Below are 27,289 nucleotides of genomic sequence, written 5' to 3' on the forward strand. Positions count from 1 at the left end.
GGTAAAGTTTTAGGTACATCATTTTCTAATATAAGAATGCAAACAGTACTCTTTCATGTTGGCATTTTTATGTTTCTTTTGACTTCTGTTTGAATGTCAAATTGTCTAGTGACAGGTTCGGGATTTAGGAACCAAATGGAGAGGTTTGGCTTCCCTGCACCCCCTTGGGATTCAGCGCAAGGATAGGGAGTTTTGGGGAACCCCCTTCTGGTGGGGCAGGGATTCTCTGTAAAGGACTTTACAAACCAGAAAACCTAGATTGATAAAAGAGGTTTATTATAAGGATTGGGAGGTAAGGTTAGAAATCCCAACAGAGAGGCATAAAGTCTCATTAGGGAAATAGGTGAGGATAAAGAGAGGATAACACTGAAAAAGAATATTATCCAGTGGGCAGAAGCTTTCTTGGCATAGCTTGGCATGTTTAGAACCTCGCAAAGAGAGGATTTTAGATTGGCTCTTTTATAATAGGAACTTTGGCTTACAGGGGTCCTCAAACTATGGCGCGGGCCAGACGAGGCAGCTGAGGACGATTATCCCCCTCACCCAGGGCTATGAAGTTTCTTTATTTAAAGGCCCACAAAACAAAGTTTTTGTTTTTACTATAGTCTGGCCCTCCAACAGTCTGAGGGATAGTGAACTGGCCCCCTATTTAAAAAAATTTGAGGACCTCTGCAAGCTGAAGGGGGCTAATGGGTGGAGTCCCAAGTTGGCTCATCTACAAGCTGGGTTTCAGCTTGAGCTGGAATTTGAATAGAATTGCATATTTCTTTAAATTCAATAAGGTTGGAATTCTTTTGCTCAGGACTAAACCAAGATAATAGATAATAGATATAGATAATAGAATGAAGCTGTTTTGTTTCCCTCTGGTGGGATCCCTCACTGAGGCAGAGTTGAAGGAGATTTTCTCCTTCAAGGAGTTTTAGAGTTTTGGGATCCCTTTTTCAGATTAACATCAGGAATTGGGTAACTCAAAAGAAAGATTGGGGCAGAATTGAGTATGACCTGACTGAAAAGTAAAACTGTTTAAAGGTAAAAATAGTAATTATGTCATACAAATGAAGTACAGAGGAAGAATAGACACAGAAGCATTAGAGGGAGGGAGCAGGGCTTTGTAGTTCTGAAAACCTACTCATTTAGGGAATGGATTATATAAGCAACTCTCTCTCTCTCTCTCTATGTATATGTGTATATATATATATATATATATACACACACACACATATCAGGAATGTATATTTAGAAATCTATAAAAAAATAAAGAGAGAAGAGGGAATAGGATAAGGTGGAATATAGAAGGATATGTAGATTTATGGCAGTGGGACAAGATGTGTAGATTAATGGGAAAGGGAGAAAGGGAGAAAGGATAGCATAAGATAAGGTGGGGTTACAGAAGGTTGTTTATATTAATCAGAATGGGATAAAGTGTTTAGATGAATGGGGGTAGAAGATAAGGGAGGATGGGGAGAGGTTAAGTAATTTGCAAGACAAATTAAGGAACAGAATTAAAGTAGAAGAGTTAAGAGGAATAGGAAATAAGAGATATACAGAAACATTACAACAAGGATCAGAAGTAGAATTTACTTGAAAAAAAAAAAGTAGTGTAATGTTGAAGAAACTGAGCAAGATAGAGATTAGAGAATTATAATATTTTATTTGAAAGGGAGAGATGTACTGGGACCAAATGAATCCATGGTATAGGCCCAGGGCTGAATGAGACTATCATCTCAAAGAATCCAACAGTGAATGTCAGATACTAGATTCTTTTATAGGGTAAGAAGAACAATGACATAATGGGGAACCCGGTATCTGAATGGGGATAACCTAATGGGTGGTGGAGGCACCTGACATAATGGGAGGTACTGGAGAGGTTTGTGATATTCTAATGATGTCTAAAATGGATAAAGACCTTTATCCCATCAAACATTAAGAGGGAGCGAGTATAGCCTAAGGTCTAAAATATAAAACCTTTATCCTATCAAACATTAAGAGGGACTGGTTATAATCTGAGACAGAGTAACTAAATAGGACAATTAGGGAAACTAGGTCAGGACATTAAAAGAGAACTGTGGCACAACAGTAGGATTAGTAATCATTGATTTTAGACAATGTCAAACTTAAAGATTCAATCAAGAGAGAAATCTACATTATATGTCAATATTATCATTATTATTTTAGATGCATGTTTACATACAGATAAATGTATATGCATATATGTGTCTGAGTATATATAGATATGTATGTAGGTAACTATGTATGTTTGTATATAGATATATGTATATGTGGGTGGGTCTGTGGGTAGATGTAAATGTATACACATGTATATGTGTTTGGGTCTGTCAGTGGATGTGAATGTATAAATACACACACACACACACACACACACACACACACATATATATATATATGTATGTATATAAAAATGTATCAATGCTAAACTATAGCCTGCTTTGGGGAGGTAAAAGGATGAAAGAGGCAAAAAGTATAAAGTAAAAAATATTCAGCCAAGAAGAAAAGAATAACCTACAAGGAAGCAAAAAAAAGTTGGACATCCATGAATATAATTTTTTATTTTTATATATGCTTTCTTGAAATGGAAATTTCTTGTTATATATTTTTGAATCCTCCCTGATGTTCTGCTGAGCACATGACAATTTTGTTTTGTTTTTCTTTTCTTTTTTTCTACTTTTTTTCTTATTTTGTGATGTAGTTCAATAAATTAAAAAAATCAATTTCCCTCTATAGCATTGTACTTAGTTTTTCTGGAGAAGTTATTCTTGGTTGTTAAGTTCATATCCTTTACTTACTGGAATATAATATTTCACATTCTCTAGATTCCTTTATAGTGCAGACTGCTAAATAATGTGTGATTCTGACTATAGTGCCATGGTACATGATTTCTTTTCCACTGAATACTTGTAGTATTTTTTCTTTTACTTGGAAGTTCTCAATTTTGGCTATGATGATCCTTGGAGTTTTTATTTTGGAGATTCTCTTACTAATTTAGCCCTTTGATTCTTCTTTCTTTCTAATCTAATTCTTTCTTTCTTTGCTCTCATTTATTTTCTAGTTTTAAATTCCAGCACTCATTCTATTTGCAAATATATATATTAAACTCTTAAAACAAACTAACAAAAAAACTTTTGCTTCATCTCTTCCAGTAAATCTAGTTAAGTTTGTGCCCAAGGGTATATTTTGTTCTGAGGTATTGCTTTTAGATATTTTAATCATTTCTTTCTCTTGCATTTATGTATTGAGCATGCCAGTTGTAATAATAGTTCATTATGGAGAAATTCTTTTTTTTTTGTTTGTTTGCTCATGTTTTTCCAGCCAACTTCCCGACTATAGTTTTGATGTCGGGGCTAGACCTGCCATACTTATAGACAGAAGATCTGAGCTGGTCCTTTTGATGCTTTCTGTGACTATTGAATGTTGTGTTATTCTAGGATCTCAAGACAAAATTTCAGTGTTATTCTTAAGGGGTATGATCAGGACAGAATCTGATCCCCTGCTCTTAACTCTGCAAGTTCCTAATGAGAGTTTGCATTTGTGCAAAATGAGACTGCTGTTAACTCTGCCCTTATGAGTCAGTTGGAAAGCTCAATTGATTCAGACAGAAATATAGGCTCTCATTTGGTCTGGGATTCCTATTCTGATTATTCTTTTGGAGGCTGAGCTGGATGCTGGAAATGAGACCTTGCTATGGACCCTGAAGTCATGGTGCTGCTGTTACGACTGGTTTCTGACCATTCTGCTTTCTCTCTCTACCACCTGGAATCTCCCTATCTATGAATGCCAGGTCCCTTACTTAGTTACTCAGAATCCATGACTAGGAACTGGGTAGTTTGCAATGAAGCTATCCTATTGCACAGCCCCCGTATGGATCTAGAAGTGTCTCAGTTTAGGTCTAGGACTTTTTTCTTGCTCTGGTGCATTGCCTCTTTCTCCCCATGATCTAAGCTTGATCTGTCTTTAGATCTTCTTGGTTCCCCCAAGCTGAAATGTGCTGGACAAACTATGACTTTGACTGGATTTTTCCAACAGAATGTGTTTTTGTGCATTTTCTAGATTGCTTTGAAGGACTTTGTGGGGAGGAGCTCATTGCATTGCTTCCTATCATTCTGCCTTTATTCTTCATTACAAACTCTATAATGGAATGGTCCCTTGCCTTCAAGGTTCCTGTCATTTCTACTGTAGCAACCACATTTTCCTTGTGGGTCAGTTAAGATTCAGAATAGAAGTTTTCTGCTCTACTTACATTCTCTCTCTTCCTTTCCCCCTTCCTCCTCCCCCTCTCCTTTTCCTTCCCTTCACTCTCCTTCCTCTTCTTCCCCCTCCTCTATCTTCCCTCCTCTCTCTCCCCTTCTTTTGAGGCATTTGAGATTAAGTGACTTGCCCAGGGCTGTACAGCTAGTAACTGTCTGAAGCTACATTTGAATTCATTGAAAAGGCTACAAGTGAAAATTAAAGTGGAGGAACTGTTGGTGCATGCTGATAGAATGCAGCCTCCAAAGCTGAAGTGCAACAAGATTCTCTGCTGTTTGTGCTAATTTTGGCCTAACAATTAACAGCAAGAACACACAGGTGCTCCATCAGTCAGCATCACACTATCCATATGTGGAACCATCAGTTACAGCAAATGCAGAAGCTTTGAGTGCTGTGGATAAGTTTCTCTTACTTTCCAGGAATATACAAGAAATGTGAGATACGCAAAGTTTGAGAAACCAACCCAAATGTTCATAGGCATTATTTGTGTCTGACTTGTGGCAGAGCATTCTGACTTAGTGTTGGTCTGATCAGTCACAGTTGGACACACTAAGTTGACTCTATAAACATAATGATGTTATTTTGATGCTCTTTGAGAATGAAATACAACCACCAACCAATATTGATTCTGGTGCTCTATTACTACACTCTTCCCACTGTCACATCCCCCCTACCCCTTTACTCTTATCTTTTGAGTGATGAAATTATCAACCAGACAAGTCATACATTTGTCAATTGCTCTACTTTGGGAAGCTGGGGAAAAGAAAGATATGTAGAGATACACAGAGCGTGAAAAAAATAAAGCACCAGTACATGCAGGGAAAATGGATGTTCTTCATGACTAATGCAATGTTTCCATGTTATTTATGATACGTATCAAACTTTTCATCTTTTCTATCCAGGTCAAGAGTATATTGTCACAACAGTATAATTTTCTCCTCTGTCCAATAATCTGCACCCCAATTCTTTCCAGTATATTTCTTCCCTCAGATTCCTGAACTTTTTCTCACAAGTATATCTTTTCTAATAGGCAGTGCTGCTTCCATTTTATCCATTATTCTTCTTTTGAATGAGGAATAGCCTTCCAGGGCAAAATTCTTGTTGTGAATCCCATTTTATCAAATCTCACTAATTGACCCATGAGATTACATCTGTCTTATTTTAGGGATTTTTTAATTCACTCTGTTAATTACTTATGCATTTTATATAGTCACCTAAGGCCATGCATGTTTTAATTTCTCTTCTTGGATATTCTCCACTAGTCCTTTTACCTACTATTCTTTTTCTTATCTTCTACCTAATACTTTCTGTTGTAGCAAACTTGTCTATATAAACAGTTTTTTCCTCTTCTCATATTTTTCAGTTTAAAACCCTTTTGAAGAGATTTTCTGGTATAAGTTTAAAAAAAAATTTTTTTTTACCAGCTCTTATAAGCAAAATCCTTCCTTTTGCCATGAGTTCATCATTTCTGTATTATAAACCATAGTTCATTAATACAAAAGGTATCCCTTTTTTAGGTCCCTCTTCAAAAATCTGCCTTTCTGTTCTGAATTGTCTACCTTCAACTGGCAATAGTGTTAAATATGTGACTCAATACCTCCAGTCACTAGAAACACGAATATTTCTTACTCTCCAGTCTATATAGGGCAGATCTCTTCTTTTCTTTTGTTTTGCTGAGATGAATCTGGAACTTTTCAAATAATTGGCTAGTCCCACATTTCTTGAATGGAATTAATCAATAATGTATTAGACTGCTAGGTGGCATAATAGCAAGAATGTCTACCTTGATGAATACAGAGAGGACTGGCGAGACTTACATGAACTGATGCTAAGTGAAACGAGCAGAACCAGGAGAACATTATCTACCTCAACAACAATACTGTTTGAAGATATATTCTGATGGAAGTGGATCTCTTCGATAAAGAGACCTAATTCAGTTTCAATTGATCAAGGATGGACAGAAGCAGCTACACCCAAAGAAAGAACACTGGGAAATGAATGTAAACTGCTTGCATTTTTGTTTTTCTTCCCGGGTTATTTCTACCTTCTGAATTCAATTCTCCCTGTGCAACAAGAAAACTGTTCGGTTCTGCACACATATATTGTATCTAGGATATACTGTAACCTATTCAACATGTAAAGGACTGCTTGCCATCTAGGGGAGGGGGTAGAGGGAGGGAGGGGAAAAATCGGAACAGAAGTGAATGCAAGGGATAATGCTGTAAAAAAAATTACCCTGGCATGGGTTCTATCAATAAAAAGTTATTTAAAAAAAAAAAAAAAAAGAGAATGTCTACCTTGAAATCAGGAAGAGCTGAATTTAAACCATGACTTGAATGCTTGCTAGCTATATATAATAACTATATGTTATATAAGTGTGGGAAAGTCACTTAATCTCTGTCAGGAAGTCAACAAACACTTATTAAGTGCCTACTATGTGCCAAACTATGTTAAATGCGGAGGATATAACAGAGACAAAAAATAAGAACTTGTTCTCAAGGAGCTCACAATCTGATAGGTGGGAAAACAGGGATACAAATGTATACAAATGAGATAAAGACAAAATAAAAAGTAAATAATTAAAAGGAAGACACTAGAATTAGGAAGTGTTGGGAAAGGCTTCATATAAAAGATGGGATTTTAGTTGGAAGTTAAAGGAACCCTGGAAAGCCAGGAGGCAGAGATGAGGAGGTAGAATCCACTCATGGGGGATAGCCAGAGAAAATGTTTAGAGTTGAGAGATGGAGTTTCTCCTTTATGAAACAGAGACCAGTGTCAGAGGAGCAGTAGGCTATGAGCCTGAGGGCACTGGGAAAATCGTATTGCCTTTGATAGTTTATAAGGAAGCTAAGAGGTGAGAGTTTCAGTGTAAAAATAATGAATTAGATTTTGGACACATTGAGTTTAAGAAGTCTAATGTACATCCTGTGTAAGCTGTTTGAAAGACCATTGGAGATGTGATATTAGAAATTATTATAGAGATTTCAAAGTTAGATTTGAGAATCAGGAGTATAAAAATGGTAATAAATTCCATGCAAGCTGGTGAGATCATCAAATGAAATGGCATAGTAGGAAAAAAAAGAAGACTTATGATAGAATCTTGTATCTCAGTTTCCTTATATAATAAGATGAACATAATAATAATAATACTTAATTCACAGGATTGTTAAGAGTTATATGAGGTAATATTATGTGAAGTCCTTTGCAAACCTTAAAATGCTGTACAAATACTAACATGATATTATTATTGTGTTCCTACTATGTTCAAGATTTCATAAAAGACATTTGGGGCAGGATATAAAATATGATTTCTGACTATAAAAAGCATTCAATAAATTTCTGTTGTTTTTTTTTAAAACCAATTTATGTCCAGAGGCATTCTTTGGATAGTTTCTTCTTTCTTTGGAAGACCATAGTTCTGAGTTTTCTCTCTCTCTTTTTCTTTCTGTCTCTCTCTTTAAATAATATTTAATTTTTTCAAATTACATATCAAGATAATTTTGACATTAGTTTTAAAAAAAGATTTTGAGTTCCAAATTTTTCTTTCTCCCTTTTCTTCTCTCCTCCTTAAGATGGTAAGCAATTTGATATAGTTATATATCATATGAAACATTTCCATATGAGTCATGTTGTGAAAGAAGTAGAACAAAAAGGGGAAAAGTATGGAAAAAAAAGTGAAAATAGTACGCTCCAATTTGCATTGAGACTCCATAAATTCTTTCTCAAGATATAAATAGCATTTTTCATCCTGAGTCTTTTGGAATTGTGCTGAGAACAGCCATCATTCATACTTGATGATCACATAATGTTACTATTACTGTGTACACTGTTTTACATTTTACTCAGCATCATCAGTTCATGTAAGTGTTTCTAGGTTTTTCTGAAATCTCTTCATTTCTTATAACACAATGGTATTCCATTCATATGTCACATTTTATTCAGTCATTCCCCAGTTGCTAGGCATCCACTGCTTCCAATTCTTTACCACCACAAAAGAACTGCTATAAATATTTTGTATATGTAGGTCCTTTTCCTTTTAAAAAAATGATCTCTTTGGGATACAGACCTTTCAGTAATATTGCTGGATTAAAGGATATGGAAAATTTTATAGCTTTTTGGGAATAGTTCCAAATTGCTCTCCAGAATGGTTGTATCAGTTTACAGATTCACCAACAATGCATTAGTGTCTTGTTTTTCCCACATCTCCAACTTTTATCACTTATCTTTTCTATCTTATGTCTGATATTAACCAATCTGATAGTATAAGGAGATACCTCAGAGTTGTTTTGATATATTTTTTCTCATCAATAGTGATTTAGAGAATCTTTTCATATGACTATAGATATTGCTGGATTCTTTTGAATTCATTGAGCCAGTTCTCCTTTTGAGGCTTGGGAAACATCAATGCAAAGGGTAAAGAAAATTCCTTTTTCTCCCTTTCTCCTTATTTCTCTCAGAAACTAGTTTATGTTGGCATTAGTGCAGTAGCTATAGGAGGAAGCTTTCACTAAGCTATAGTCTCTCTGTCTGCTGGCCCCTTCTGCATGCCTCTTAGAGACAAAGTAGCATAAGAGTTTGTCCTAGGAATATATCTGGCACACATATTTAGATCCTTGCAAAGATGTATTTTTTACATGGGTCTTTTGTAGAGTTGTTTTTTACTCTTAACCTGTAAGCAGAATAACAAGGTAGAACCCCATCCTTGCTTGTTTTTTTTTCCCCCTGTGTAAAGAATTTTCCTATATCTCATCCCTAGAGAACTGTAGATTATATCTGCTAATCTGGATCAAGCACATGTTGGGGATTCAATATTGTTTAAACGAATGACTTGAATATAGGTAGTTGCATGAAACAACTCCCAAACTCCTCTAAACAACAAAAATTAAGCATTTTAGTTTCTAGTTATACTCAAATAAAGCTTATGTTTTGTTTTGTTAGTTTTGTACTTAAAAGGTAAAGTTAGGCAAGTTGTCTGTAGGGAAAATACATTATATTGCTATTTTGGTTGCTAGTCTATTATTATAATATCTGCTTATGCTTTCTTCTATTTAAAAGATATTCAAAAATTTCAAAACAGAGCACTTAAAAGAAACATTGAGCTACTAAATTTTTTGATGTTTCCCTCCCTTTGTCCTCATTACACAATTTAATATTTTAATATTACTCAAAGGAATATCACAATTCAGGCCACGCCTCAGAAATAAACAAGCTCATAGAATTTAATTGCCGGGAGCCCCTGTGATTCAGTAACTCTAAAGCTAAAATCCTTGCCTTTGGCAAAAGAACAAAATCTTGCCCTTTTGCAACTCATTCTTTTTAAGAGCATGGCAAGGGGTAAAACTGTGTTTGGATGGCTATCCCTTGCATCTACCACCAGGAAAAATGTTTGACTGTGTTGGGGCCTGAAAAGGCTTTAGCAATTGGAATGAGCCTGGATATGAACAGCTTTGTTTCTTACTTTGTTAAAAAGCCATCATTTGATCTCATACCTTCAAGTCGGATCAACCCCTGGTGCATTTAGTTTCCTTCCAGAGATGACAATTCTTCAATGATACAGCAGAAAACGCCAGATGGCTCAGAAGACAGGCTGGTGACCATTAGTTAAGGAATCCTGGATATCAATTTAGACTAATTATCTCCCCCTCATTTGAGATGATACTGCCTCCACCCTGGACCTCATCACCCCTCACCTGGATCATTGCAATGCCTTGCTGCCTTAAGCCATAGCCCTCTTCATTTCATCTTCCACTGAGCTGTCAAATTGATCTTCCTAAAGTATAAGTATGACCATGTCACCTGTCATGTTCTGTTTCTCCTCCCTTCTCTTCCAATAAAGAAATTACCTCCAGAATCAAATTTAAACTCCTCTGTTTGACTTTTAAAGTCACCTAGGTGGTGCAGTGGATAGATTGCTGGGCTTGGATCGCTGGTCCTGAGTTCAAATCCAGTCTAAAATGTTTACTAGTTGTACACCATTAGGAAAGTCACTTAGCCTCTGTTTGCCTTAGTTTCCCCTGGGTAAAATGGGGATAAGAATAGTATTTACTGTCTTGGATTGTTGTCTTAAACAAATGAGATATTGCAAACCTTGAGTCACTGGTTTTATATATATATATATATATACTGGGTTATTGTTATATTTATTATTAATTCATGATATTTTACAGTATTCATGAAAAGCTTCATGAGGGTAGAAGGAAGTGGAGTCTTAAAGACTGTGTATATTGCTTGATAATTTCTGTTTCAGATTTCAGTATTTGTTTATTATCAACCTCCATTTCAAACACATAGGAGAAAGTGAAGTACAAATTTGAACACTAATAAAATTCAAAACATTCTGCTATTGAAGAAAACAGAATTTTGGAAAAAGAAGGGACGAGACAAATTTTTACCCCTTGGGTCCTCTTCAGTTATCTAATAGATGAAGAAAGCAAATGAGAAATACTGTGAGGAGTCTAGTTAGATCTGACTCTTATTTCAGTGACCACTGTGTGCTTTAGAAACATGGATATTCAGGACAACCCATGTAGAAATGGGCAGAATGTACTTTACAGCCTTATGCCCAGCTTTCCTCTATGAATGTGCATGTATGGTCATATTTATCACCGACATTTATGTAATGCTTGTAGGTTTGCAAAATGTTCTACATACATTATTTAAATTGGCTCTTAAAGTAGGTGCTGAAGGAATTGAAATCTTGTATTCACAGATAATGATACTGAGACTGAAAGACATCACACTCTCAACCTTTGTTTGAAGTAGGATTTAAATAGATACTACTGATCCACCTATTTCCATTTTTGTATATTTTTGTCTTTGTGTCAAATTAAGTAGCTGGGTAGCACAGTGGACAGTGCCAGTACTGGAAATCAGTAGGATATGAATTTGAATCCTGCCTCAGACACTTAGTTGTGTGATCCTGGTTAACTTCTCTATGCCTCAGGTTCTTTATTTTTAAAATGAGAATAATAAAAACACAGAGTTGTGAAGATAAAATAAATTAAGATGAGCAAAGTGATTTGCAAATCTTAAAACTAGCCTTTGAAAAAATGGTTTTTGGCACTCTATTCCTTATGTGTATCTCCATAAGAAAAATGAAATCTTTGAGGAATTACATAGTGATTTCATCATTTTAAATAGACAGATGATCTCAGGTAATTTGCATCTACTAGGGCAGTTACTTTTCAAGAGCTTAAATTGTCTACTCAATTTTCCATCTCAGTGTGCTTTTGCAAAAATAAGGAAAAATTTCATTTCAAAAATTGGTAGCTAGTTTTTCAGATTTTCCTGATATGTCAATTTGACCAGTTGGATATTTTGGAAACAACTATGATTTTATCAGGGAAAGTACTCCTTTCTCTGATGTAGATTGTAGCTTCTCCATTTCTTTTCCTTCTACAAGATTCTTGTTCTAGTTTTCCTATGAATTCTTTATGGAAAATGATTTCTTTTTGTTATTTTCATAACTTGGGAGTATCAATGCAGCATTCAAGCTTTTGTCTCTTATTCTTACTTACTGCTCAAATTTCACTTTTAACTATATACTATCTCCTCTATTTCTGTCTCTATCTCTAGAAAACATATCTGAATATGACTGTAGTTTTATATCTATGTATTATTTCCAGAATTCAGAATTTCACATTTTGCATAGAAATAGATAAATGACCAGAGGGACAGACTTGCTAGGATCCTTTAGCTGCATTTCATACTATGTAACATAATAACTATGTATTATCCCTCTACTTTATTTTTCTAGTTTAGATGGCTAGACCAATCTCTTTTAATTGATCTGGAATTCATTGAGGTTTTATAGTCTTCTAGGAGTTTATGTCATTTGTACATTGTCATTATGGATCAAATGAGATAATATTTATAAAGAGCTGATCACAGTATTGACACATAGGAAGCATAGAAATGTTAGCTGCTATTATTTTTTATTATTGTTATTATTATTATTATCTACAAGTTGAAAAAACATTTGGAAAAATTCAATAGCAAAAGGGAATTCTTTCATTTGTACCATGTGCAAGATACTTTCTATTAGGGAGAATTGGACCAATAATATGAAAATTAATGTAATATGTCTAAAATTTGAGTATATAAATAACATTAAAAGCCCTAATAGTATTTTCAAATATGCAGAGTTTTACATTTCTTTTTCATATACTTTCATTTCAGCTGAAAGAGACATCAGTGTCTACTGTGGAGTGCAGGCCATTACAATGAAGATTAATTTTTGTACAGTCCTTTTTTCGGGTTATTCTGAGACAGATTTGGCATTGAATGGAAAGCATGGAGATTCCCACTGCAGAGGGTTTGTAAATAACAATACCTTTCCAGCAGTGGTCATTTTCATCATCAACCTCAGCACCTTGGAGGGCTGTGGAAACAACCTAGTGGTAAGATTTGTCTAAAATTATTTCATATCCAGGGCAAAAGCATTAAAGCCCTTCTATTTTTGTTTAAAGTGAATAAGAAGCTCCATCTGTTTTTATAGAAAAGATCCCCATAAAATTAAACAAATCATTTCCCTTTGCCCACTTCAGGCCTCCTTCCCAAACACATAATCTCTGGTTTTACCAGCTAATAAACTGAGATACATACAATTTGGCACCATCAGATTTGGTATTATTACCTGAATCCATATTTATTTGCCTGGCATATGACCATACCATCTTTCTTGTTAATGTGCATCTTTTTATGATCTAGCTATAGCCATTTTTAACCAATTGATCTGGCAGTCAGTCACACAGACGAGATTTATTGCAACATTGATAATACTGGAGTGGCTAACCTAGGCTATTTTTCTGAGAATCTTTATTCAGAAAGGCAAATTAATGGAAATAAGTGAAATTCTCATGACATTGAATTTGAAAAGTGAAAGTTTGCCTCGTTACTGGATGCCCCTACACATGAGATATTGTTGAGTATTGAAATGGAATCATCTCTTGATATTTAGAACAATTTAAATAAGTTTTAAATCTTTAATTCTACTCTGCTATTGAATGTGTAGGATCAAAGTCAAAGTAAGGGAAAGAAAAAACAGGGAACTTTGAAGGCAACATCTACAAAGGCAAAATCAATGATCAGTAGATGGGCAATCTGGCTTATTTAGGAAGGAAACAAAACTTTGGCCCAGAATTAATTTCTTAATTGTCCTGATTTTATACTTATTTTTGAAGATTTTGCTGTAGTTTTAAGCTTTTTTTTTTTTTTTTTTTTTTTTAATAAAAAAGGAATCTAAATTGTATAGCTATAGATGTTTTACTTTTGGATGAACTTATTACTATTACTCTTAGTAGTAATAGTAGAAGTATTAGTAATAATAGTAGTAATGTGTGTGTGTACAATCAGGAAAAATTATAAGAAAACAATGACAAAATGATCTTATCATGATATGGGTTTGAGGAAGAGGAGGTTATAAGGGTTGCCTCTAGATAAGACATAAATCTAAATAGGCAAGAAAGTTTCTTTGGTCTTTGTTTTTTATTCATTTCCAGTGTCCAGCTGGGGCTCTGTCTTTAAATCTATAGTTCAAGTGATGTCCAGGTCTTATATTTTTATTTAATCAACAAAATATTTATTAAGTATCTACTATACACCAGGTACTATATTAAGCATTGAGAATATAAAAACAAAAATGAAAATCTCTTCCCTCAAGGAACTTATATTCTATTAGGAGTCTCTTATATAACCCTACTCCTCCATATATGCATGTGTGTGTGTGTGTGTGTGTGTGTGTGTGTATACACACACATACAAATATATATATATAAAATTCATATATATACACATATAAAATAAATACAAAATACTCTTAAAAGGAAGACACCAGCACCTAGGTGAATCACAAAAGAATTCATATAGTAAGTGCTATCTGAACTCAGTTTTAAAGGAAACAAAGGACTTTAGGAAAAGAAGGTTTTTTTTTTTTGTTTTTGTTTTTTTTTCAGTCATGACTGACTCCTATTTGGGGTTTTCTTGCCAAAGATATTATGGTGATTTGCCATTTCCTTTTTCAGCATGCAGGGGAGCGAGCGGGAGTGTGCAGGGGAGTGAGCAGGAGTGCACTGGAGAGAGAGGAAGGGAGGGAGTGATGGAGGGAGTGAGTGAGTGAGCGAGGAAGGAAGAGAGGGAGGGAGGGAGGGAGTGAAGAAGAGAGCGGTGGGAGGGAGAGAGCGAGGGAGGGAATGAGGGAGGGAGCGAGGGAGAGAAAGGGAGAGAGCGAGGGAGGGAGGGAGCAAGAAGGGAGCGAAGGAGACAGTGAGGGAAGGAGAGAAAGAGGGAAGGAGGGAGGGATAGAGAGAGGGAGAGAGGGGGAGAGCAAGAGAGAAGAGAGAGGGAGAGGGAGAGAGAAAGGAGGAGTGAGGGAGGGAGAGAGCGAGGGAGGGAGGGAGAGAAAGATGGAGGGAGGGAGAGAGGGAGAGAGACAGAAAGGGAGAGAAGGAGGAAGGGAGGGAGAGAGAGAGCAAGGAAGGTAGCACACAGGGGAGTGAGCGGGAGCAAGCGGGAGCGTGCGGGGCAGAGAGGAAGGGAGGGAGGGAGCAAGGGAAGGAGCGAGGAAGGCAGGGAGGGAGGGAGTGAGGAACAGAGCGAAGGGGGGAGCGAGGGAGGGAGTGAGGAACAGAGCGAAGGAGGGAGCGAGGGAAGGAGCAAGGGAGAGAGAAGGAGAGGGAGAGAGGGAGAGGGAGAGAAAGGGAGAGAGCGAGGGAGAGAACAAGAGGGAAAGAGGGAGAGAGCGAGGGAGGGAGAGAAAGAGGGAAGAAGGGAGGGATGGAGAGAGGGAGAGAGGGGGAAAGGGAGAGAGAGAGGGGGGGAGTGAGGGAGGGAGCGAGGAAGGGAGTGAGTGAGGAAGGGAGCAAGAGAGGGAGTGAGGAAAAGAGCAAAGGAGGGAGCGAGGGAGGGAGTGAGGAAAAGAGCAAAGGAGGGAGCGAGGGAGGGAGAGAGGAAGAGAGGGAGGGAGAGAGGGAGCAAGGAAGGTAGCACACAGGGGAGTGAGCGGGAGCAAGCGGGAGCGTGCGGGGCAGAGAGGAAGGGAGGGAGGGAGCAAGGGAAGGAGCGAGGAAGGCAGGGAGGGAGGGAGTGAGGAACAGAGCGAAGGGGGGAGCGAGGGAGGGAGTGAGGAACAGAGCGAAGGAGGGAGCGAGGGAAGGAGCAAGGGAGAGAGAAGGAGAGGGAGAGAGGGAGAGGGAGAGAAAGGGAGAGAGAGAGGGGGAGAGCAAGAGAGGGAGAGAGGAGAGAGCGAGGGAGGGAGAGAAAGAGGGAAGAAGGGAGGGATGGAGAGAGGGAGAGAGGGGGAAAGGGAGAGAGAGAGGGGGGAGTGAGGGAGGGAGCGAGGAAGGGAGTGAGTGAGGAAGGGAGCAAGAGAGGGAGTGAGGAAAAGAGCAAAGGAGGGAGCGAGGGAGGGAGCGAGGGAGAGAGCGAGGGAGGGAGTGAGGAGGGAGTGAGGAAAAGAGTGAAGGAGGGAGCAAGGAGAGAGCAAGGAAGAGAGGAGAGGGAGAGAGGAGGAGAGGCAGAGAGAGGGAGAGGGAGAGAGAGGGAGAGAGCGAGGGAGGGAACAAGAGGGAGCGAGGGAGAGAGCGAGGGAGGGAGAGAAAGAGGGAAGGAGGGAGGGATTGAGAGAGAGGGAGAGAGGGGAAGAGCAAGAGAGGGAGAGAGGGAGAAAGGGAGAGGGGGGGATTGAGGGAGTGAGGAAGGGAGTGAGTGAGGGAGGAAGGGAGCGAGGGAGGGAGTGAGGAAGAGAGTGAGGAAGAGAGCAAGGGAGAGCGAGACGGAGAGAAGAAGGGAGAGAGAGATGGAGGAAGGAGGGAGAGAGAGATAGAGGGAAGGAGGGAGAGAGATGGAGGAGGGATAGAAGGAGAGAGAGAGAGAGGGAGAGAGTGAGGGAGGGAGAGAAAGAGGAAGGAGGGAGGGATGGAGAGAGGGAGAGAGGGGGAGAGCAAGAGAAGGAGAGAGGGGGAAAGGGAGAGAGAGGGGGGCAGTGAGGGAGGGAGCGAGGAAGGGAGTGAGTGAGGGAGGAAGGGAGCGAGGGAGGGAGCGAGGAAGAGAGCGAGGAAGAGAGCAAGGGAAAGAGCAAGGGAGAGAGAGATGGAGGGAAGGAGGGAGAGAGAGATGGAAGGAAGGAGGGAGAGAGAGACGGAGGGCGGAGGGAGAGAGAGATGGAGAGAAGGAGGGAGAGAGAGATGGAGGAAGGATAGAAGGAGAGAGGGAGAAAGAGAGCGAAGGAGGGAGGGAGGAGGGAGCGAGGGAGAGAGCAAGGAGAGAGGAGAGGGAGAGAGGAGGAGAGGCAGAGAGAGGGAGAGGGAGAGAGAGGGAGAGAGCGAGGGAGGGAACAAGAGGGAGCGAGGGAGAGAGCGAGGGAGGGAGAGAAAGAGGGAAGGAGGGAGGGATTGAGAGAGAGGGAGAGAGGGGAAGATCAAGAGAGGGAGAGAGGGAGAAAGGGAGAGGGGGGGATTGAGGGAGTGAGGAGGGAGTGAGGAAGGGAGTGAGTGAGGGAGGAAGGGAGCAAGGGAGGGAGTGAGGAAGAGAGCGAGGAAGAGAGCAAGGGAGAGCGAGATGGAGAGAAGGAGGGAGAGAGAGATGGAGGGAAGGAGGGAGAGAGAGATGGAGGGAAGGAGGGAGAAAGAGATGGAGGGAAGGAGGGAGAGAGAGATGGAGGGAGGGATAGAAGGAGAGAGGGAGAGAGGAAGAGAGGAAGAGAGGGAGAAAGAGAGCGAAGGAGGGAGGGAGGAGGGAGCGAGGGAGGGAGCGAGGGAGAGAGCAAGGGTGAGAGTGAGGGAGGAAGAGAGGGAGGGAACAAGGGAGGGAGCATGTGGGGGAGCTTATAAGTGAAGAGCAAGGCAAACCAACTGACTTTCTCAATCACTCAGTAAAGTATCTGAGGCTGGATTTGAACTCATGAACATGGCTTCCCAGCCCCGGGTCTAGTACTCTCATGTCCCCTAGCTGCCTTGGAGAAAGAAATTAAGAAATAGTATATTTGCGAGATGAGCAAGAGACAGCATAAAGACCTTGAGATTGAATGTGGAGTGTCATAGATCCAGGAATAATGAAGACAACCTGGCAGAGAACAAATTTGAAGAAGTGGGTTGAAATTAGCTTTTGCTTAAAAATCCAAAAGGAAGAGTTTATTCTTAAAATCAATAGGAATTAATTAACTAGGGGAATATCAGACCTGCAGATCTGATTTCAGTCATTTCAACAACTGTATGGAAGATTGGATTGTAGTTGAAGATGACACCAAAGTTGCAAATCTGTATGACCAGAAAGAGCCAGCTAGGTGGACAGAGTTTTGGGCCTAGATTCAGAAAGACTTATGTTCCTGAATTCAAATATGGCCTCAGACACTTACTAGCAGTGTTATGTTGGGCAAATCATTTAACCCTGCTTGTCTCAGTTTCTTTGTTTCTAAAATGAGTTGGAGATGGAAATGGCAAACTACTCTAATATGTTTGCTGAGAAAACTCCAAATGGGGTCATGAAGAGAGTCAGACATGATTGAAATGATTGAATAGCAACATGATCAGAAGGTTGGTGGCAGTTTTAATAGAAATCATTTTAGGAAGAAGGGTGACCTTTTTGGAGGCAAGAATTCTATATTGAATATGTTGATTTTTAGGTGACTTCAGGACATCTTAAGTTTGAATTTATAGTAGATAGTTGGAAATGCACACACACATCTGGAAATCAGTTACATAGAGATGAGAACTGAACTAGTGGGAACTGATGAGATCACTGAGAGAAACTTTACAGAGGGCCTGGGATAGAGTCTTGGGATAAAACTAAAATTAGTTTTATTATTTGGATTCTAAACCACAAAGGAGACTGAGCAGTAGTAGTAGTAGTAGTAAGAGAAGTAGGAGTAGACTTGAAAGAAAGTAATATTACAAAATACCAGGGAAGAAAATATACAAGAGGAGAAGGTAGTCAATAGTATCGAGAGAGAGATCAAACTTCACAGAGGTGAAGGATAAGGATGAGAAAATGCCATCAAAAATTTTTCAATGAAAATATTTTAAGTTTTTAGAGGACAGTTTAGTAATGACTTTAGAAATAAGAGTTGTCAAAGTAGGTGAAATAAAAGAGAATGCAGGCAATGAATGAGTGTAGACTGTTTTTTAAATTTTATTTTTATTTTATCATATTTTTATCCCCAAGAGGTTAGCTGTGAAAAGGAGAAGAGATAAAAAAAATAGCTTGAGGGAAAGTCTAATCAAAAAAAATTTTTTTTAAGATGAAAGGCAATGTGAGAATTTATGTAAGTAGTAGTGAAGGAATCTGTGCATAAAGAGAAAGAAAATTTGGAAAGAGGAGGTGATTTAAGAGCAGTCTGCTAGAGAACCTGGGAGGGAGTGGGCATGAGGGATATATAGAGAAGGATTAATCCTTGGAGAAGATAATGCTCACATTTTCCTATGATATTAGAGTAAAGGAGGTGTATATGGTTTTGTTCAGGGAGGACGAGCACCTCTAGTATGAGGATTTACTAAGCTCATACCCCTTTGGTGTCCAATTATTACCCAACTTTCACCTGTGGCTCCAAGAACCTGTAGGATGTACTATGGCCACATCCCATAAAATCATTTTGGCAGATGGGCTAAATCAGGTTGAGGGTAACTGAAAGCCCTCAAACTTCTTGATGAGTTGAAGGAGAGGAATCTATTCCAAGTATGTGAAGATTTTCTCAGGCAGAATGAACAGGTAAGAACAATTTATTCCAATGGCCAAGGCGCCAACTTCCAGCACTGCATTCTGGGCCATTTCCAATTATTCTAACTTTTGTCTTGCCACTCGACTCCAATGACTCTGGAAAAGAAAGTGAGACTGACAGCTTTGTGAAATTTAACTTCTTTTAAATCCAGTTCACACAGATATCAAGGCATCACCTCATAATGTTATTGGTCCTCTTTGAAAATGAAGGACAAATAACATAGGATGAGAGAAATGGAAATATAGTTGAGAGATTTTGAGATTTAGAGGGAGCTCATGATGAATACTCTATTTTCTCAGTAAAATATGAAGGGAGGTCCTTAGGTAATGAAGTAATATGGGTACCTTAAAGATATCAGAGAAGGTTTAGAACATCCTCTAGTTCTGTATGAAAAAAAAGTGGGATAGAGAATCAATTACGGAAGAGTAAAGGGCAAGACATAAAAAGCAGGGGGAATTTTTTCCCTTAGCACTGGATCTAGCACATAGTGTTTATTATTTGTTTCCATTATTTTCCAAAAAGTTATCCAGTTTTTATCCAGCTATCCTATTTTAGAAATAGAATTGCCTACACAGAGAAAATTAAAGAGACAAATAAATCATTAGGCATCAACATAAACATCAATATAAACACCTGGTCCAGGTAATGTAGCATTCTAACATTTTTTCATCTATATCAGGATCCTAGCCTAAATCCCCTTCCTCTAATTAGATAGATAGATAGATAGATAGATAATTGTTTCATTTTTGACTGTAATATACAATGCATTCATTCAATTCTGTTTGCATTCATTTTTCTGGCTCAAAGAGGAGTCTAGCCATTATTCTTATTATTAAGTATATATTTAAATATAGCAGGATAGTAAGTAGTGCTCTTGACAATTCACAGATTACAGAGCATTGTAGCTTACCTGAAAGAGGGAACCTGATTGTCTAGGAACTTATGTCTGGAAAAAACCTCTGGGCTTAAATTCTTTTTGACTAGTTATTTTGGTTTCTTATAATATAATCTTTGTTACTATCTCTTCTTTCATGAAGCTTGTTTTATATAAAGTTTCATTAAAATAATATGGCTAAAATGAATAATGTATAAATAACTGTATGGGTTTGACCTTTTACTCATTAAAATACATTTATTATTCTAATAGGTATCTTCAGTTCCAGGAGTAAGTGCTTATGGAAATGTAACAACAATACAAATAGGAAATATTTCAGGATATATTGATACTCCAGATCCCCCAACAATTATCAGTTATCTGCCTGGACTTTTGTATAAATTCAGTTGCAGCTACCCTTTGGAATATTTAGTCAACAATACTCAACTTGCATCGTAAGTATTCTCATTTATATATTTATTTATTCTACAAATATCTATTGAGTGTCTAGTATACAAGATACTGGGCAAAATTATATATTTTGAATTACTTTTATGCCAACATCTTTAAGTTAGTAATTTCATAGTTACCAGTCTTCTAAACCTATAAGAATATTTATGTAAAATATCTGGATAATGTTGCAGGAATTGTACTATTGGAGTTTTAAAAGTCACAATTAAAGGTTGCAGTGCCTGGGTTTGAAATCCAACTCTGCTACTCACCACCTGTGCAATTTTAGCCAAGTGACTTAATTTTTCATCTTTAAAATGAAGGGTTTTGAATGTAGTGGTTTAGGGTACTTCACTTGGCCCATTTATAACAAGTTTTTTTTTTTTTTTTCCTCTCCTCCCACCTACTGGAAGAGTGGAAAGGAGAAGTGGGCTATCAATAAAGTTGCCCACCTTTTCTGTTTCCCTAAAAAAAGAAGAAAAAAGGAAAAGAAAGAAAAAAAGGGGGTCTTTGAGGTATTTTTAGAAATGTACAAAAGAAAAAAGAAGGGAAGCCAAAAGAAATCACAGACAAACTGCACAGCTTTGAAAGTTACATGTTGAATTTATTATATGTTGGAAAGGAAGAGCAAACCGTAGTAATATAGATTCACTATTCAATAAATATTAAATATGTTGAATTTTCAATATTCAATTCACATAGTTTTAGGTTATCATCTTTTTCTTTTCTGTTTTGTATATAGAAATGCTCATTTTTTTTGGTGTTAAGATCATAATTGAAAAATAATAATAAAATGAGGGAGTTGTTCTATGATCTCTAAGGTCTCCTTTAACTGGAAAACTTTCTGAATAATTATACTTTTATGCAAGAGTTTATAACATTATATAAACCTAGCTATTGTATAGTGATGGGTTATTAAGGAAATGACCTATTATCATAATAGTAATACAAATAATTGGTGCCACTGAGATAACAAATTAATAATAAGTGAAAACAAGACTGGATGGTAAAAAGTGAAAAGAAAAAGGATGACTGAACAAGGAAAAGGTTAATTAAGGCAAATAGAAAAAAAGAAACTATTGATTAACCAATTAATAAACAACCAATCAAGATATATTTATTAAGCATCTACTACTACCCAGCACTATGCTAAATGCTGGGAATATAAAAAAAGAGTCAAAAGATAGTTCTTGCTCCAAGGAACTTGAAATATATGGAAAAAATAGTGAAAGAAATTAGAAAAAACCCCCACAATTACAAAACTGCTATAGTGTTGAGTAATTTAAGGTAAAGTTATTTTTTTTCTCACCTTTCTTCTTGTAGAATATAATAGCAGCTGCATTTAGCAGATTTAAATTTCTGGGACAAACAGTCTGTTCATGTGGGGAGACTCTGATGTGAAGTGCAATTGGGAACATTTTCCAGAAATTAACACATCATAAAAATCAAATTTCTTGTTATGTCTCTGCTTCTTTTCTAATTATTTACCTTTATAGTGATTTAAACATTATACCTCACTCCTGGTCTCTTGTCAATGTGCTAGGTTTCCTCAGTTTTATTGTCTTCAATGTAAAATGCATTTCTAGCTCAAAGTTCACATGTAAAAATCTTTCAATATTTTACTTTTTTTTCAAATGATTCTAGATCCTCAGCTGCTATATCTGTACGGGAGAACAATGGTACATTTGTCAGCACATTGAATTTGCTTCTTTATAATGTAAGTATGATGGTTAAAAAATACTGTCTTTCCTAACTTATGTCCTTCTATTTGGGATAAGTCATTTACAAAGTAGTTGTATAAATTCACAATATGCAGTTAGAGATATGTATTTGTAATGTATGTATAAAGTATGTATCATATACACGAATATTACAAACACAATTATCTGTTAATCTTTTGGTATTGTCTCTATCTCTTTATTATCACTTGGTCTAATGGTTATCATCATTAGAGATGAAGATGTTCCAAATGGTTCAATTTCTTACCAACTATTGACTCTATAAATTTTATTCTGTATATGTATTAAAGAGAAATAGTATTGCAAAGTGGATGGAGAACTGACTTTAGAATAAGGAAGATCTTAGTGCAAATCCTGCTCCTGACATATACTAGTTTTGTGACTCTTCAGTATCATAGGCAGGGAAGACCTTGTTACACTGGTTGCTTATATTTAATAGAGGGAGTTTTCATAGTATGGTTTCCCCATTCCAAAAAAATTACAGGTCTGCCTCCCCACTCTCCAGATTAAAAAAAAAATGCATATACTTATGTATAGAAGGGGCTGTCAATTATGTCAAATTGTCATCCTAGCCACATAATAATATGTGTGCATATATTTCCATATGTAGTTGGAGGTCAAAGTTTCATAAATGTTGTTATATTTAAGAAGAAAAATATAGGAAAACATTTAAATCATATTTCTCTGGCAAATATACTTGGGTTGAATGTGTTAATATTTTCAATATGGGTCTTTGGCTGCGTACAATTCTTTCATATCTGAAATGATTTGGATCAAAAACAGAGCATTGTCTAAACTTTTGTCATGTAAATATGGACAGTGGTAGCAAAATGTGAAAAATATATAGATTTCTATTTATAACAGCAGCATTAATCCTCAAAATGATATTTTCATGTTGATTAAAATTTTTTATTCATACATTTTAAATGCCTGATTTAAATATCAATTTTTCAATCTATCAAGCAACATTTTTGTAAATTATGAATCTGATTTTTACATTATTATTCATGTCATCATGGCACTGAGTTATAATTCATGCAACTGATTTAAAAGTCAGTGCTTTATACTTTGAATATAATGAGCTATAAATATTGTAGTAGGACGTATTCCAAAGGCATTTAAAAAAAAATCATGTTTATAAGTTTGTAGTCAGACACCACAGAGTTCTAAAAAACAAATTAAAATGTGTTGGAATGAAGATTGCATTTCCGTCATTTAAAAAACTTTCTTCTGAGAGGAGATGCTGCCAAGTTACTTAGTACTACAATAACTGAATACTCAGCAAATGTACTCTAGTACCAGTTACTGAACAAAACCAGAAATTAAACGTGGTTATGAAGATTATTCAATAACTCTATAGCTCTCAACAACTGAAAAGTTTCTACCATCTGATTTATATTTGCATGCTATTTGGGGTAGAATTTCAGGTAGCTCAAATGTCTTTGATTTAAGTAATGTTGGGTATCATGGATTTCAACAAAAAGGAGAGCTCTTGATTTTAGAAAAGGACAAAGTAACCTCTGTGTGGCATTTAATAACATCATCGTGTCTAGCCTTCTGAATTGTTCTTTCACTGAAAGAAGAGAAAATCAGATTGAAGAAATATGGACATGATGACAGTTTTTGTTGTTAACCATTTTATGTAATTGTTAGTACTATTCTTGAAATAAAATGATACATTGAATAGTTCCTGAGATCTTAAGGAAGATAAAACAAACCGCTATATTTTAGTCTGCATTTTCAATGCTCTATACAAAACTTACAATGAAGAACCATTTATGGTGGGACAAAAAATAGTTAACTAAAACAAGTCTTACCAAAATAAAACATAAACCAGTTTGAAAAATCTTTGGAATTATGTTAAAATTTTAAATCAGTCTGGTTAGGTATTATGCAATTTTTCAAATGCAAATTTTGTTTTATATGAAATTTACAATTCATTTCATTTGGAAAAATATCTAACTTAATTTATCATATTAAAGTAATGTTACAGCATATAAATTTTCCTAATTGTATTTGAGTCACTAAAATTTAGTTGTAATCATTGTAATCATCTTAATTGTACAAATAGACAGCAAAGGAACTCCTTGGTAGCTAAATCCTAGGTAGGTAGTTGCCAAAGGCACAAAATTAAATGACTAGCAAAGAATCACATGGCTAGAATTTGAACCTAGGGCTTCCTGACTTTAAAAATAACAAGCTATTCATGATGCTACCCTAGTCTCTATTTCAATGATGTATTAGGAAACTAAATATTAAGGATAAATTTTAGAAAAGAGGAGAGAGAGAAAAAGAGAGAGAAAGAGAGGGAGAGGGAAAGGGAGAAAAAAAGGGAAAGGAAAAGGGAGGAGTGTGAGTGTGAGTGTCAGCCAGCTAGCCAGCCAGCTTTGGAATTAGTAAAACCTGGGTTCATCCCATCTTTGACATATATTGGCTATATGACCTGTGCAAAGTCATTTAAGTTCTAAGTGTCCCAGGTAACTCTGAATTACAGATGAGTTGCTGACCCACATCATTGATGGGATCTTTTACAATGGAGAAGTTACAGATTTAGTTTTTTTAAAATGTGGTTCCTTTTTGTGTGTGTTTCTTTTATGCGTTTGGGGCCACACTATCCTCTTTATGTATAGTGAAGAAGCACATTTGATTTGCCTAGGGATCATTTTCCTTTATTTCTAGGTAGCAAGACTGAGAGATTTGGCTGGTTCCATCAAAAACTACTTTTTTTGTGTCTGTGTGCTTTCTTTGTCAAGTTGGGTAATATTATGTCTTTCATGCAATTAGCAATTCTGCTTTCCCTATGAATTGTCAAGTGAGAATGCCTTTGGATACCTTTAAGATAATTTATATCTACCATTTCCCCTCCTCACTATATATATCTGTTTATGAAGTTGAGAATCAAGTTCAAGGCCAGGCATTTGTTCAGCTCAATTTATCTTTTTATTAGGTGATTTTTTTGAATACTTATTTTAAAGTGATAACACCTTTCAGAAAGTTACAAGGACAACTTAGGACCTCAAAAGGAAAAAGCAAACAAAAATGAACTATAGAAGAATATTTAAATATTATAGTCAAGTTTTTTGGATTTGGAGACATCATTCCTTGAAGCCAGAAGTATGTCTAGACAATATAGGGACCTCTTTGTGGTTCTTTTTTTGCATTTATGAGTTTTTATTCACTCATGAATCTTAAAGAGAAATGAATTGTAAATTTCTTTAGTACTCCTATTCTATATGTTTTCTTTGGTTTGACTATAATATTATGTATAATATACAATATATGTGACATAATTATGTATAACATATAATGTATGTAATATAATATATATAGAAATAATATTATTTTTATTTTTTTTATCTAACAGGATTCGACCTACAGTCAGCAACTGATTGTTCCTAGTGCAGGCCTACCTTTGAAAACCAAAATATTTGCAGCAGTACGAGCTACCAATCTGGATGGAAGGTATTGTTACACATTCTTTTTTGATTTGTAAACAAAAAAAAAAAAGTAATTTAGTTACTCAGAATCCTTATCAATTATGAAGTTAGTTCATTTATTTTTTATTTCAATTTATAAAATACTCTTGGTGCTCTACCCTTCTGACTATGTAAACAAAGAGAAATACTAAATTATGCCTGAGTGAGGGGGTCAGCTTCTGTATGCCATCTGGGACCACTGTTTAAAAAACAAGATTTTTCCTAGGAAATTCTTTAGTTGATATAAGACACAAATCTAAAAAAGTCTCAGACAAAAAACCCTAAAAACTAGACTGCTAACAGCTGGAATCTGACAGGCTTATTGAAAACATCAAGGAAATGAACAGAACAAGCATTTATTAAGCACCTATTATGTACTGGGCATTATTATAAGTGCTTAACAAATACTATTTCATCTGATCCTCACAATACTGGGAGGTAGATGCTATATTATACCCATTTTACAGATAAAACTGAAATGAACAGAGATCAAGTAGCTTGCTTAGGGGCACATCTTTGTTAAGTGTTTGATGCTGAATTTGATCCAGTTACATCTTCCTGACTCTAGGCCCAGGACTTTCTTTACTTACCATTTAACTGTCAAAGAAAACACAGATGCTGAGTTTCTCTCTAGAAATGTTTTAATAAACAAATATGCAGTGGTTAAAATGCAAAGTTACTTTAGATTTATAAATGCCATTGAATTACTATTAAAAGAGGTGAGATTGAAAGGCTCCAGAGGTGGTCCATATGTGACCTCCCTTTCTTCACCCCCTAGTATTTGTACTTTCTGAATGAACTTATTTATCTAGTTTAATTCTTTAGGCATTTGTGTTTTTACCTAACTTCACTGATGCATATGCTAATCTTTATACTTGTTTCTCCACTTTCTCCCTGACCTATCTAATCTGCATCCCTTCTGGACATGAACCTTTCTTGAAGAGATTAGCTAAATAGATCCTGCAATCACACACATATATATATACTTATTGATAGCTGAGCCTTTGTTATTCACTTGTTTCAGATGTGTTCAATCTTTGGGGTAGAGATACTGGAATTTGCCATTTCCTTCTTCTGCTCATTTTACAGCATGAAGTGACTTGTTTAGAGTCACATAGCTAGTAAATGACTGAGGCAAGATTTGAACTCAAGAAGAGGACTATTCCTGACTTCAAGTCAGGACTTGAACCATTGTGCTGTATAGCAGAGACTGTATTAAAATCACTGGAGCTCTACTACCATATGCTTCTAAATTCCAGGGAAACTACATCAAGAGGAGCGATAAAAGCAGGATTGAACTGGAGGCTAAAAATACTCTTGTTTAAAATGTCATCACCGGTTTTGGGAGATTAAAAAATGTTATTGTTGGTTTGGGTTTTTTTGGCTTATATATATATATATACATATACATGTGTATGTGTGTGTGTGTGTATGTATATATGTATATATATATACATATAATATATTCATATATATTTGTTTATATGCTTATATATTCTTACTCATTAACAATAGGACATAAAATTTTAGAGCACCAAAGGATTTCAAAATAGTCTAGGCAAATTCTCTCTTTTTAACAGGTAAGGAAATGAAGATACGATCAGAGCAAGGGAGAAAGTGATTTGAATCCAGATAAAACTAGGGATGTTACCTCTCTGCCACATTGCTTCTAAGTATATTATATGCAGGCATGCCTGAGAAATATTGGGGGCTTGGTTCCAGAATACCACAATAGAGTGAATATTGCAATACAGTGAATCATATAAATCTTTTGTTT

The 27,289-nt window shown here is 36.5% G+C and overlaps 1 protein-coding gene across 1 annotated transcript in view; it reads left to right on the forward strand.

Moving 5' to 3' along the window:
* ZPLD1 (zona pellucida like domain containing 1) overlaps positions 1–27,289 on the forward strand; it is a 71,955-nt gene that overhangs the window by 26,728 nt on the left and 17,938 nt on the right. Inside the window, exons 2-5 of the mRNA XM_051991196.1 lie at positions 12,442–12,662; positions 20,121–20,302; positions 21,942–22,014; positions 25,401–25,498. Coding sequence (XP_051847156.1) covers positions 12,442–12,662; positions 20,121–20,302; positions 21,942–22,014; positions 25,401–25,498 — 574 coding nt within the window. The remainder of the gene's footprint in view (positions 1–12,441; positions 12,663–20,120; positions 20,303–21,941; positions 22,015–25,400; positions 25,499–27,289) is intronic.

Source organism: Antechinus flavipes, chromosome 3, assembly GCF_016432865.1.
Source record: "Antechinus flavipes isolate AdamAnt ecotype Samford, QLD, Australia chromosome 3, AdamAnt_v2, whole genome shotgun sequence".
NCBI lineage: Eukaryota > Metazoa > Chordata > Mammalia > Dasyuromorphia > Dasyuridae > Antechinus > Antechinus flavipes.